The following is a 14,410-nucleotide window of genomic DNA, read 5'->3' as shown; positions in this document are numbered from 1 at the left end:
GAAAGAGATACGAAAGAAACAAAGAAAGAAAGAGTGAGAAGAAAAAAAGAAAGAGATAAGAAACAAGGAAAGAAAGCGATGCAAAAGAAAGAAAGTACGAATGAGGCAAGGAGACAGAACGATGAAGCAAAACTTGCGAGAGAGAGAGAGAGATTGATGCTTAGCCAAAGAAAAGAAATACACACCGAAAGGCACAAGTAGACGATGTGGAAGCAGGGGAGACTGTGAAGAAAGAAGAAAGGATAGATAAGAAGAAGAAGAAAGGGAGAGAGAGAGAGATAGATCTGAGGGGCCCTGTTAGCCAATGAAGGATCAATCAGACTTTCTGCAAAGATTGATGTAAGGAGGGAAGAGAGAGTACAGCATGCTATGAAAAAAGAGAGACACGCTTCTCTCAGGAACAACGTGGATAATTAGCTTAACAGGCTAAGTTCATGTATGGTATGTATGTATCTCTGTATCTACATGTATGGACGTATGTATGAATATGTATGTATGACTTGGTTTGATCTGTAGGTGTATCCTTCCTCCTACTACGGGTTCCCCTCCTGCCACTACATCACCAACTCTTTCTAACTCTACTGTTGAGAAGGGCCTTGACGAGAGATGAGATTTCTTGTGCTTCTCTCTTCTTTTCTTCTTCCTGTGTGCTATTGCATGCAGCAGGTGCGTACCTCGCTAGCATCGAGTTAAAGAGATCGAGAAGAGACAAGGTAGAGAACGTCGGTCGCAGGGGGTCCGAGAGATCGAAGAGAAAAGGCGCGTCTGTAGTAATAGAAGGATGAGGGGATGAAGAGTTGTGCTCTTCGCTTTCTTCGTCTTCTTCTCCTCTTCCTCTTCTGTTCATTCCACGCTCGTCACTGGATGTCGTAGGCGATGAAATCCGAAGAAATCCACGATCTAGATAAACGAGAAAGTGAAGATAGATCAACACTTTCAGGTGTATATACAGTGTGGCTGTCTTGGTGTTCTTCCCTGCAAGAACATCCCGCGGGACATCTCGATGATATCGTAAAAGCTCAGCTTCTTCTTCCTCTTGTCGACGCGCCTTCTCCTCTTCATCTTCTTCTTCTTCCTCCTCTTCTTCATCGTCATCGTCTTCTTCATCGTCATCTCCTCCATCGTCTTCTTCTTCTCCTGATCCTTCTCCTTCTCCGCTACCTCCCCCTCTCCGAGCGGTCGTCCCTCCCCCTCTATCACCTGAATGCACTCCGTTCTCTCTACCTGAACTGCCTGCATTCTCACGGCCTCCCCCATAATCGAAGCTCCCACCCCGTCCGCCTCGATCTTCTTCAACTCTTTCCTCTGTCTCATTGACCAACTCTTTCTTCTCTTCGATACTCCTCCCTCCAGTACTATCTTCTTCCTCATTTTCTTCTCCCTCTCCTTTTTGCACAGCTTCTAACGTGACGCCTGTAAAAAGACCTTCTTCGAGACCGTTGACGTGTTCATCACGAGCAAGACGCCCTTCTTCAAATGAAAGCCTTGCTTCTTCTTCTTGTTCTTTATTTGCATGATGAGAGTCCTGAGACACCCTGGATGTCTCTGTGGCTAGAGTGAGTTCTCCTCTTTCTACTCCAGGATCTCTAACTCGAGATGCTTGTTTATCTTCTCTCTTTTCTACATCTTCCCTCAATTTCTTTATCCCCCCCTCGGTCTCGTGACTCTTCTTGTTCTCTTCATCCCTCTCTATTCCACTGAGACCTTTTTCAAGATCTTCACCACTCCTAGAGTCCTCTCGACATGCCCCACTATGGCTAGCTTCTCTCTTTCGATCTCTATTATCATCGTTGTCCTTTCTACGCAAGCTAGAATGGGTTTCTTTCTTTCCTCTCCTCTTCATGTTTTCTATTGCATGCGGAACACTTTCATTTCCATCATTGTAATCTTCTCCTTTCTTGCATTGAGAGAGACACGACTGATCGACTTCACATACAACTTCATCTTTCGAGAAAGATAACGAAGGAGATAACAAATCACTACTTCCAAAGAACTCTTCCTCTTTCATCCATTCTTTAAGACACTCGGAAGATGATGACAAGGATGGAGGTGCATGTACACCCGAAGCATGGCCCTCAACAGATGAATCCTTCGCCATAGTATCTCTAGGTCTATGAAACCTGAGAGAATCTTCGTCAACTTCGGAACTCAGTGGAGTTATCTTATTCTTATCCAAATCACTTATATTTTCTTCGTGACTTGATCCGGAAGAGGAAAGTCGATGACGCACAACAGACTCCTCCTCTTCAGGAGTTCGAGAAGTTTGAGGAGGAAATGAAGACACCCCGACCTCTCTCTTGACGTGTTCTGGACCATACAAATCTTCATAACTCTCCGATGAGAGGACATCTCTACCTTCTTCCCGATCGCTACACATCGTTAATAGATCGGGTTGTTCTCTGGAAGAAGGAGTCTTCTCTCTCCTTTCCTGTCTATCTCGTAGATCCTTCGGTCTTACAGTCGATGGAAAAGAATGTGTTGGTGACGAGGTCGGAAAGCCACGTGTGCTACGACTCTGATGTATGCTTACATGAGAAGGACTAGTCGTTAGATGAGTGTCTTCCCGTCTTTCTTCTCTTAAGAGTAAACCTTCATCCCTAGGTTGGCGAGGAGAATCTTTCTGTCGAGATGGTGCTCTCTCTTCAACAGCACACCTCCTCCTCCTCCTCTCCGAATAGATGGAAGTCTGTGAACAGGAGCGCGTATCATGATGGACCGCACATTCAGATATTGGGGCACAGGAAGTTGACAAAGGAGATGAGGTAGGTGCTCCAGGAGAGATCTTCTTCTTCTCTTCTTCACTTCTTATAGATGAAGAAACTTCCTCCTTCAAGGAACAGGCTTCTTGAGAAACAAAGTGAGAAGATGATAATGGAGAAGGAGAAATCTCTTCACCGTCTGTTAAGCTCCCAGAGCCTCTTGTCTCTGCCTCCATGCATCTCTCGCCTGTGCCCTTCTCACGTGTATAAGGATTTCGATGGGGATAGGCGTTAGGATGCTCTGTATCTATTCCTAAACCGATCTCTTCTCCTCTTCTACCACTTCGCTCTATACCTCGACGAGACTCCATACAAGTCCCCTCTTTCACATCTGCTACCTGCCTCCTCACGATCTGTTCTCTCTCGAAACACTCCCCACGCACAACAGAAGAGGAAGAAGAACCAGAAGAAGAGGATACAGTTCCTCCTCTCTCCGAAGAGATGCAGGTGCTACTACTATTACTACTGAGACAAGAAGAAGATGATGAGTTGTCAAGATCTCCTATAGACAGATGCTTATTCCCTTCTTGACTGTCTTTCGTGCTATCGAGCGAACAACTAGGATCGTCACTGAGGAGACAAGAAAGAGCACAGGGTGATAGACGATGTCTCGTCAAGCGCGAAGAAGAGGGTTCACTATCTGATTTGTCTTCTAGAGTTTTCTCCTGTGTAGACCGCGGGAAGTCAACAGAGGAAGAAAAAGAAGAAGATCGATGAAGGGAAGGAGAGTGGTGAACAGCAGTTGAGTGAGGACTACTATTTCCGGCGGTCTTTGGTAAGTGCTGTATATACACCACACTTGGTTCGGCATGTAGGGGTACGTCAAGAGATCCAACTGATTTCGAAGAGTTAACACTATCTAAAAGAAAAGAAGAAGAGGAAGAGGAAGAAGAAGATCTCTCATCTCTTTGATCTGAAGATGCCGAAGCATGACGATAATGACCTGTACTCTTATTGCCCTCCTCTTCATCCTCATCATAAGAAGAGGAGTGAGAATCTCCTTTCACTCCTTCTTCCTCTCTTTTCTTTCTTCTTGATCTTCTCACTGAACTTCTTCCCTTCGAAGCACATGATAGACTACCATCTTTTATGCTCCTTCTCTTCAAGAGCTCAGGAACTCCCTCCCCTTCATCTTCTTTTTCATCCATAGAAGCAAGAGAGGAAGAAGAAGAAGAACGTTCATCGGGTTGCATCACTAAGAGACTGGCTTCTCCTCGTTGTCTTCGATCTGGCCTTGTTTGGAGAAGTGAAGAAGATCTTAAAGAACAACAACCTTCTTCTTCTTCGTCTGATCTCTTTCGGCAACAGCTTTCTCCACCTGATCTCTTTCGAAGCATCTTCTTCGAACTGTTATCTACGTCTTCCCTCTGTCCGCCCGCAGAGGAAGATGCGAGTGACCCTTCACTACGCTCAGGCGAGGCCTCTTGTAGAAAAGAAGAACAGTGTGATGCATCAAGCAGGGAAGTACCGGGTACCTTGATGAAAGATTTCTCTCCCTTCCTTCCTTCTTTTCTTTCTTCAACAGCAGGAGTCGCTTCAGAGACCATTCCTCCTTTATCTTCCTGTGAAGGTTCTCTCTCATAGCGAGATAGGAAGAAAACAGATGAAGAAGACGACGGCTGGAGCTTATCAGAAAGGCTGATGTGACTAGGAGTCGACGACAAGAACGGCAAAGACGAAGGAGGTTCTTCTTTCTCTTCTTGCTTCTTCTTCTTCTCAGGAAATACTTCTTCTCGACCTTCTTTGAGTTGACTACGCTGACAATGCGTGGATGTAAGAATAACGGGAGAAAGAGAGGCTTCTGTAGAGGTTGTTGAGGATGAAGAAGATGCTACTGAACAAGAAAAAGAAGTAGCAGAAGAAGAAGATGATGAAAGACATGTCTCTTTCCTTATTCTCGGGACTTCTTTCTCTGCGGAAGGATAGACTCCGACTATTGCGGCGGTGGTCGAAGTGAATGAATAGGGATCTTGATTGAACTGACTCGACGATGAGAGAAGAGAAGGAGAACAAGACAAGGAAAGGGGAGAGGGAATAGACATGCATATCTTATCACGATGATGAGGAGAACAACCTCTAAGAGAAGATGTCTCTCCCCCTCTCATCTTCAACTCTTGTTGACCTTTCTCTTCTTCTTTTTCTTCTTTACATCCCCCCTTCGCGCTCTTTTCTCCTCTTCTCTCTGAGGGTATCCTTCTTGAACATACCGGTCCAACAGAGACTTCTTTATCTCTTCCGTCTTCTTCTTCTTCGCTTTTCTTTCTACAAATATGCTGTTGTTTCTTCACCGGAGAGAAACCACTGCTTCGATCTATCACTCCTCTTTCAAGAGGTTTGGAGACATCCAAAGAATCCCTTCTTGGCCTCTCACCACCCTCCTGACTTGCGGTGTCTATACACTCCTTCATAAGCATACTTCTACGACTATGACTCCTACTGGAACTTCTTCTGTGTCCTCTATCCTCTTGGGAGCTACGAGGAGGAGAGGAGAAACCTTCAATAGAAAGAGGATGATGAGACCGCGGATGTACCCCTGAGTGAAGAACATTACAAGAGCTTCTCTCTTCTATGTGGTAGAGGGACATCTCAAAAGAATCCAGATCACGAGACGGCGTTCTATCGACTGTTAGGCTATTGCGCGACTGCTGAGAAATGCACTGACGAGATTCCTTTTCCTCTTTCTCTAGGTTGTCTTCTGTCCCATCGCTTGTATTCACTTCATGATGACCTTCGACACTATAACTATGATAGGCATGCACTTCGTCAGGGGAAGAAGAACAACAGCATTCTGAGATAGGCAACTGGGGAGATTCCTTCGAGCCTTCTTCTCGCCATCTCTCATGTTTGCTAAGGCGACAGATACGTTCATTAGGGGAACTCAAAGAATCCACGTCATCGGGAAGAAGAGAGGAAGAAGAATATCGACTTGCTGTCCTTTCTACTGAAGAATGGAACAGGGGTGAAGGAGGAGAGTGAGGGCTACGCTTCTTCTTCTGGCGCTGTATGACCAGCGAATTAGAAGGATCGGGAATGAGAAAAGGGAGAGAGACTGAAAGCACTTGAGGGCTACGATGCAGAAGAAGACAAGACGGTGTCTCTCTCGAAGAAGAGGAAGAAGCAAAGGAAGAAGAAGTCTCTTCTTCCTTTGCTTCTTCCTCTTGTTGCTGTTCTCCCTCATGAAACGCTGCGTGTGTTCTTCTTATACGAGTATCTGACTTAGTTTTCCGTGTAATAGGAGAAGGAATCTTGCGGGACGAATGACGATATGAAAGAGAGGGGAATGGAGAGAAGGCAAGAGGGGGTGATGAGGCAGAAAGAGTTAGAACTGAAGGTGCCATTTGACCATGTAGAAAAGAAGAAGAAGCAATGGGCCTATTCGACTCTTCTGGACTCCCTTCGTCGTTTTCGTGTCCTCCTTTCTTCTCCTTCTTCTTTGCTTCCTTTCTTATAGCTACTAAAGAAGAAGAGAAGGAAATACACGAAGATGATGAAGGTTGAGAAAGACTGTAAGACTGTTCTGCTTCTCGGAGTCTTCTCGAGAAAGACAGATGGTATTGTCCCTCTCTTTCTTCTTCTTCTTCTCCTCCTCTTTCGTTCCTTTCTTTCTTCTCCTCACTCAAGCGCTCAACCGGAGAGCTCTCAGGACCCCAGGACGGAGAGTCAAGAAAGAGGAAATATGAGGATTCCCTCTTCCGATGAAAAGAAGAAGAAGAGGCGAGAGAAGATGGTGAAGGTTGATAAGATGGTCTTTTTTCCTTCTCCTCTTCTTGGTGTGGCTGTGATTGTGATGCGGAGTCTCGATGAGAAGATATCTTCTTCTTAGCAATCCCCCCCCCCCATAGACTCGTTACCTTACTAGGGAGAGACTCGCTTGGAGATATTGAAGGGGTATTCTCAGAAGAGGATGAAAAGAAAGACTTCTCTTCTTCTTCGCTGTCTCCTCCTCCTTTCTTCTTCCTGTGATTTATCTTTTCAGAAGAAAATCTCCTTCTTCTTACAGCTACTAGACGAGCACATGAAGACCCCTCGAAAGAAGGTGCTTTCTCTACTCCCGAAGAAGAAGAAGACGAGAAAGATGGAAGAAAGCAGTCTTGACTAGATGAGGGTGCAGAAGAAGAAGATGATACTAAGGAATGAATGGCATTCTTCTTCTTCTTATGACGGTGGTGACTAGGACGTTCGCGATCCTTCTGCTCCTCTTCCTGACTACCTTGAGGTGTAACGGCTTTGAAGAAAAGTAAAGGTCCTTCTCCACGGGGCGATAAAGAGAAGGATGAAGAAGAAGATGTAGATCGAGAGGAATGGGGTCTACGAGAAGTTGTACATGAGATCTCTTGACGATGGGAAGGAGAAGAAGAAACACTTCGGAGAGGATGAGGAGAAGGCGGATCCGGTTGAGAAGGCTTTTCTTCTTCTCCAGGAGACCCAGCAGCAAGAAGGGAAGATCGAGAAGGATGTACAAGATGACATGTAGAAGAAAGGTAAGAATTTAAAGAGCGAGAAAGATGAGGAGAAAGATCTCTCTTCCGAGTTGGTCTTCTTTCTTGTTTACCTAGACTGCATTCATCCTCTCCGGGTTGTGGTAAATAGAAAGACTGTCTGGATTCATGAGAGGAAAGCGCTCTGTGGAGACCTTTATGAGAATTCTCTCTATTAGGACGTGTGCAGACTCGAGGATGTTCTTCTTGTTGTTCTCTCTGCTCCTCTCGAGAGGAGGATGAAGAGATAGAGAGACGATGAGAAAGAGAAGAAGACTTCTGAGACTTCAAGGAGCAAGAGGAAGAAGAAGATGAAAGAGAGGAAGGGAGAGAAGAAGAAGAATGTGACAAAGAAGAAGGCGATGAGAAGGGCGGTAAGACTTGCTGCGTAGAAGTCTCGCAACTACTACCTCGAGGAGGGACGTTACCCATCGAAGAAGCCAAGGGAAAACAAGAGAAGATGAAGAGCAAGAGAAGAAGAAGAAAAGAACAAGAGAAGAAGAAGAGAAGATGAGACAAGATCTCTACCTCTCTCCAGAGGCTGAATTAACTATCGGTCATTTCTGGTTGATCAGAGGAAAGAAGAATGAATACACCTCCCCACATCGTGAACTACTTTGACCCCTGGACTTCCTAGCCTTACGACCGCTGTCTATACCTACCTCCGCATATGTACATACATATGTATGTGTATGTATACGAGACATGGTTGTTCTTCTGTGTGCGATATATGTGTGGAGAAGTTCCATACATAGTGACAGGGAGAGAAGGGAAGGTGTATGTATAGAGGGGACTGATATACAATCTCTATGCGGACAGAAAGAGACGCGGGGGCCCAAGTCTTTTTTCCATGAAAAGAAAGAGACCCACCCCCAGAAAAGAAAAACGACGACTACTACTCAGACACCTCTCACCACGCAAACCGGAGAAAGAAGCAAAGGGAGAAGACCTTGTTCTCCTTCTCGCTTCTCCTGTCCTTAGTATCTCTTATCTACGTATCAGTATATATAGATAGTGGAGACGAGATACAATGAAAAGCAAAGAGCAGACAAAAGAGAGAATAGATAGACAGAGAGGTAGAGAGAGATAAAGAGAGAGACAGACAGACTCTTGAATTCTTGCCCTGCAGAAAGCCAATTTGAAGCTAGTTAGCAAGCAAAGAAAGGGGGGAGGGTGAGTGATCACGACGTCCACGTCAAAGGAATGCCAAAAGAAGAACTTTACCTCCGAAGACAGAGAGAAGCACACCTAGGAAACACATGTATGATTCGAGATTGACCTGATAAGAAGAATGCAAGAGACGTGTGCATAAACTCACGTACAGATGGGTATGCGTACTTACTGATACGTATATACATATACATATGTATAGGAATCGAGATAGAAGATAGCCAAAGGAAACTTAACAAGAACGGATGAAAAGAAAGCCTTTCAAAGGGAGAAACAACCACACATACACCGTCACCAGACGAAAGAGAGAAAGAAAGATGACCATCTATGAAGAAAAGAAGCTGAACAGAACCCGAAGGTAACAATTGTGATTCTTGTCATATCGTCTCTAACATGCCCTCTTGGCCCCTCTTTCGAAGTGGTGAAGAGTAGCAGTAGTAGTACTGCCCGATCATTGTCGAAGTGAATTTCCAAAGTGGTCTTGAAGAAAAACAGCTCCTCTCTCATGCATAAAGAAAGAAACGAAAGTCTGAGGGGCTGATCATTTGAGACAAGGAAGGGAACGTCAAGGAGGGAAAGAGAGTGGGAGAAGGAACAAACTAAGAGGGTTTCTGAGAGAGAGGTTCTTCTGGAAGAAGAAGAAAAAGAAGAGACAAGAAGATGATCTTAACGATGAGAAGCATACGGATGATGCTTGTAGTGGCATGATACATTAAGAAGGGTGAACAGAACAACTGCCTTATGCCTTATATCCATCTGTCTAGAGGACTTTGTAGAGCGAGAAGGGAAGAAAGAAAAAGGAAAAGGACGCTTCGTTTTGGAGAGGACTTTCTTTCTAGAGAAGAGAAATGCCATAAAAGTGGCCCGGAGAGGAGCAGGGAGACGAATGAAAGTCAAGAAGGTTCCGTGGCTTTACATGAGAGATCTTGATCTCTCCGCCTCTGGAAAAAAGGAGGTTGTTCAAAGCAGAAGAAGATGACAATGAAGATGGAAAGGAAGAGAGAGTTAGACGGCCACTGGAGGATGGTAAGTGAGCAAACAATTCGAAAATGCAAGAGGAAAGGATGAAAGGAGAAGAGAAAGAAGGTACACGAAGTGGGAAGAAGAGAAGAGAGAAATGGAAAGGTGTTTCTCGTTTACAAAAGAGAAGATAAGAAAGGAATGTTCCGTTAGTATGGAACTGTCCTTCATTTTTGATCTCCCACTTTCTCCTTCTAGTCGCAGGAGGGATTCTCCTCCTCCTGACTTGAAAAGGACAACACACGAAACTGAGGTGTATGTACACCCGAACTCAGGAAAGAAACAAGGAAGGACAATCGAATGGACTGGTTGTCTTGTTTCTTCTTCTATCTATTCGTTAGGCATGAAAAAGATACTTTGACCTCTTCTGAAACGCATGAATGTCTTTACTTTACTTAAGAAAGAGGGAGAGAAAGAAGAAGCACAACAAAAGAAAGTCGCGCCCGGCAAAGAGAGAGATTCCTCTCTTCTTTTCCTCTTCATAATTCATCCGATGACAAGAAGACAAGCAATCCGTCACCGAACAACCTTTCGTCCATGACATCCGATACAAAGTGAAAGACATGAAAGGAAAGAAGAACGCAAGTTGGAAAAGACGGAAAGGGAGAAAGGAAAGAAAAACAAAGAAAAAGAAACCTCGTCAAATGACTTGAGAAAAAGAAGAATAATTGAAGAAGAAGAGGTATCTATATATCTATTCACATCATATTATAAATGAGGTCAGTAAAGGCGCTTCACTCCTTTCCCCGACATGGCTTGTGAAAAGAAGAGAAGGAAGTCTTTAGAAATGAAGAGAAGAAAGACAATCAATGAAAGTTCTTCTTCTTCCTTCTTCGCAAGGGCGAATGCCTTTTTGTCCCCTTTCTTTTTTCTCTTCCTTTCTTTTTGAAGAAGAGAAGAAGAGAAAAGAAGAATAACGACCATCCATCACAACTCTCCCCCTCAATTCTCCTTCTCCCTCGTCTTCCTCATCCATCCTCTTACATCTTCTTCCTCTCACTACTCCATCTCTGTGTGTCTTGGCTCTACTTCTTCTTCCACCTCTTGATCCTTTCCGACTTTCTCTTCTTCTTACTTCTCCCTAGTCCACCTCACTATGGCTGGAGCATTAACGGGCTACCAACACACTCCCAGCAAGAAGAATGGCAGGAGATCGCCGAGGTGTAAGAGGGAGAAGAGAGAAAGAAAGTAAGGCAAGACTCTCAGTCCCCCCCATCCATCATCCTTGATTAGCTCAAAGCCAAACAAGTAGAGAAGGATGAAAGGAAAGAAGCAGTTGTGGAAGAAAGAAAGATTTCTCATTCACTTCATTCAGATAAGAAGAAAGGACATAAGGAAAAGGAGAATGTGCTTTAGAGACAAGTAAGGCTCTAGGAGAAAGAAAACTCATTCAGACTGCCTCCACTAACGACAGCACGCTATCGCATAGCAATGATTAAGAAAGCTACCCTACATGGAACGGTGTGTATCAGAAAAGATAGTTGTTCTACCTACTCATACTCCTCCTGCATGAAGAAGAAGAAGAAATCGATTCCAAGCAGTACGTAGTACGTCACCCATCTCACTTCGAGTGACCTGAGCTTAGCTCCTCCATGAGATTCTTTCCTTTCTTCTTTGTTTCGTGACTTTTGCTTTGCTTGCATCTTCCTTCTTCTTTTTCAAGTCACTATAGAAAATGTTTCTTTCACAACGAGCGCTCTGCCTTCTCCAAACTTCCAGGAGCCTCAACTGCACACAGGTAGAACACACGGGGTAAGCCTAGTAAGGCATCCAAGCCCAGCTCGCCTACTGCGCAATATAAGCCGAAGGGGGAAAAGCGAAGAAACACCCATCTCCATCACAACCTTCCATAGCTTCTTCAAGTGTAACGGGTGTTAATGCAAGTCGTGACTGTTAGAGTCAAAGCGAGAAACACAGTAGGTGTAGGCGTAGAACGGACGGACTCTTCTTTACGATATTAGGGAGAGAAAGAAAGAGACAGAGAGAGAGAGAAAGAGAAGGCGACCGCCCGAGCGTTTTTGCTGCTTGCAGGTGGATTCTTCTTTTCTTTTCTTGAGTCAGTTTACTACAACTCTTTCATCAATTGTTCTCATGATCATGAAAAGGCGGGAGTTTTCCTTTTTCCCATCCGCTTTGCGTTTCTTTCTTGGTTTCTGAAAGCTTTGTAAAGAGATCTTTTCTTTCCTCCTCTCATTCATCCATTGAAAGAAGGAAAGAAAGAAAAGGCTACCTATCACTACAGTCAGACGACTGTGTTAAAATCATTCTCTCGTTCTTACAGATTGTTCCTCTTCTTCTCTTTCTTTCTCTCCTTTGAGATATCTCTTTTCTTGGTTGTAACACCTCTCCCTTGGACAGCTTCTCTACTTCTCTTCACATCGGCATTTCCCTTGTGTCCCTGTCGTTACAGAACAGACGACTCAGGTGAATCTTTACTCCAACCTTCTTTGCTTTTGCAATGTGAAAAGATTTACAGAACCCATGCTGCATCTTTAAGAAGAAAAGGGAATCTCAGGACTTTTCTTTCTTCTTCTCGCTTAAAGTTGAGGACTTCTTCGATGCTAGTCAAACATCATGGCTAGACAAGACCAAGCGAGATAGTTTCTCTTGCAGACACACACCTGCCTGTCTACTCACTTACCCACCTGTACATACACCTCATTCTCATGAGGGTCGTACCTTCTCGTACACGCAAGCTGAGGGATGTAGTGTATATTCCTCACACTCTATATAGTTAGATAGATTAAATAGAGATTGACTGTAGATAGATAGATTAAAGATAGATAGATCACTGGTGAAGAGAGAAAGCTTTTTCTCTTGCCTTTATTCGTGGTCTTTAGACTGCGTGCTGATCTTTCTTCATTAACTTCTCTTCCTACATCTATCTCGATGTAACAAGTATGAGATACAAAGGAGAGAGAGAGAAATCTCTTTCTTCTCATTTCCCAGGAGAACTTCCACACCCCTACAGAGGAAAGCGTATGGACTTGCGATTCGCACATACATCTAGCAGTCCATACGCTTTCCTCTGTATCACTTCTGCTTCCTCATCTATAGATAGCGCGTATCTCAAGCCAAGAACCGAACTCTAATAGTCGTTTGCTTTCTTTACTTATGATCTTATCTTCCCAATTTACTTCAGCTTTTCTTCTTCTCTCCATATTATTTTCTTCTTCTTGCAGTTGTCCGAACTGTAGCCATACTAGCTAAGACTCTCTCCTTCTATCTTTCTTTATCTCCTCCTCCTCCGCGGCGTACACAATCAATCTTTCTCTTTGCTGCTGGTGTCTCTCCAGTTGTTTCAGTTGCACTCATCCTCTTTCTCTCTTCAAAGATGGCTGGGCACTACGGACTGATCCTTCCAACTGGCTGGTTCGCCAAGTCCCTCGCGACTTTTGTCGGGAGCTTCATAGGTCTACATCAATTCGCGAAGTGGTATGTCATTACCTTTTCTCTCTCTGGTGTATATACAGACACTACCATACACTTCAAAAGACCACTGAAGGTTAAGAACACGAACCAGTCCATGATCTCTGAGATCGATACATCTCTACCTTTTCCTTGCTTCTCCTTTCCACATACCTTTTCTCTTGCGTATATGTATACAAATGCGTATTTTCGTCTGTTTTTCTTCGGCTTATAGAAGGAAAGAAAGTCTACTTGAGGCCTCTCCTGCCTTTTACTTGGTTTCTCTCAGCAGTCGAGATATATGTTCGTGTATGGGGGAGTTCTCGGGTGCTGTCGAAGGGCGAAAAGATTGCGCTTCTATCTCCTTTTCTGGGAGTGGCCCTCCGAATAGAGGTCTCTCTTGCGGATTTGGGTTGCTTGGTATCTTTTCCAGGAGAGTGATAGATCTCCATCTGCTTCTTCGTAGCTTCAACGTCGACGGGTGAAGAGACGTCTTTTCTCCTATCTATATCTTAGACACAGACGTCTATCTATATATGATGTTGGGAAGAAGCTAAAGATAGATAAGGAGATGATCTACCTCTCAAGTTGGTTCACATGTGCATAGCATGCATGGGCTGCTTCTCTATTAGGGAAGTCGATTCTTCAATCACAGGTGTTCCTTTTTCGCTTTCTTTACGTTTCTCGGTGTCGATTCTTACTTCCTTTCATCTTGCTTTCCTGGAAGCGTATCTCTGTTCTTTTCTCTTGTCTCTCCTGTGTATGTCCTTTTCTTTCCTCAAGGTATTATGACATACCCACCTACAAAAATTTCAACCTAACTACCTGGCCGTATGCTATTGAGCGGGAGAATCTTAGGAGGTAGGGAGAAGGACCTTCTCGGAGCTCGCGAGGTCGATGGTTTCTGCAGTCGATGTCTAAGAGAGAAGAGAAAAGTCTATGGTGAAAGAATAGGGTCTGAAGGAAAAGATGATAGGCGTGTCTCACTTGAATATCTGCGTTGTCCATGCATGCTAACGATCTATACATATCTATCTGTGTATACAATGTCTAGCAGATATATCGGTATGGGGGAGAGCTGGAGAGAGAGATCTCTGCGTGTCTCTATGCATATGTAGTGAGAAAGAGGCACCCTTGTACAGGTAGATAAGAGAGAGGTGTATCTTCTTATCTATCTATCTGTATGTATGTACATATATCTTCAGCGAAAGAGAAGTATGCAGGTAAGTGTATTCAAAGACCAATGTAGGATCTTGATGCAGGGCTTATATACGGTGAAGTAGATCATGTGAAACAGGCTAAAGATTGAGTGGGGAGTTTCTCTTTGCGGTTGTCTCTGGAGTACGTGAAGGGAGGAGAGAAAGTATAGATATATGAGGACTCACCTCCCCTCCCTCTATCTTGATCTCCCTATACACAGAAACAATCAGCTGTCTCAGTGTATGTCATGTACATATACGTATATGTATTGCTGATAGCATGGTCAGTGAGCCGTTGGAGGGGCACTGAATCAATCGTCATGCCCAGGACAGATTAAAGATAGATAGATAGATCAAAGATAGATAGATTAACGAT

The 14,410-nt window shown here is 44.2% G+C and overlaps 2 protein-coding genes across 2 annotated transcripts in view; one reads left to right on the top strand and one right to left on the bottom strand.

The window, feature by feature from the left end:
• CSUI_003086 (rna-binding protein) overlaps positions 1–10,077 on the bottom strand; it is a 33,754-nt gene extending 23,677 nt beyond the window's left edge. Inside the window, exon 1 of the mRNA XM_068063284.1 lies at positions 675–10,077. Coding sequence (XP_067924738.1) covers positions 675–7,669 — 6,995 coding nt within the window. The 5' untranslated portion in view covers positions 7,670–10,077. The remainder of the gene's footprint in view (positions 1–674) is intronic.
• Positions 10,078–10,941: 864 nt separating this feature from the next.
• On the top strand, positions 10,942–13,738 carry CSUI_003085 (uncharacterized protein). Its single transcript, XM_068063283.1, has 3 exons — positions 10,942–11,851; positions 12,724–12,862; positions 13,619–13,738. Exons 2-3 carry the CDS (start codon positions 12,762–12,764, stop codon positions 13,698–13,700), a joined length of 183 nt encoding a protein of 60 aa, XP_067924737.1. The 5' UTR covers positions 10,942–11,851; positions 12,724–12,761; the 3' UTR covers positions 13,701–13,738.
• Positions 13,739–14,410: the final 672 nt, after the last annotated feature.

The sequence above is a fragment of the Cystoisospora suis genome, assembly GCF_002600585.1.
Source record: "Cystoisospora suis strain Wien I chromosome Unknown contig_1326, whole genome shotgun sequence".
NCBI lineage: Eukaryota > Apicomplexa > Conoidasida > Eucoccidiorida > Sarcocystidae > Cystoisospora > Cystoisospora suis.
The sequence above is the reverse complement of the archived record's forward strand: the minus strand, read 5'-3'. Positions and strand labels throughout refer to the sequence as shown.

What these genes read in the sequence shown, in the direction of transcription:
- CSUI_003085 (XM_068063283.1), top strand. Translation starts at nt 12,762, where the DNA reads ATGGCTGGGCACTACGGACTGATCCTTCCAACTGGCTGGTTCGCCAAG. An exon ending in CTACATCAATTCGCGAAGTG is followed by an intron (nt 12,863 to 13,618) that starts GTATGTCATTAC and finishes TCTTTCCTCAAG; the next exon opens with GTATTATGACATACCCACCT.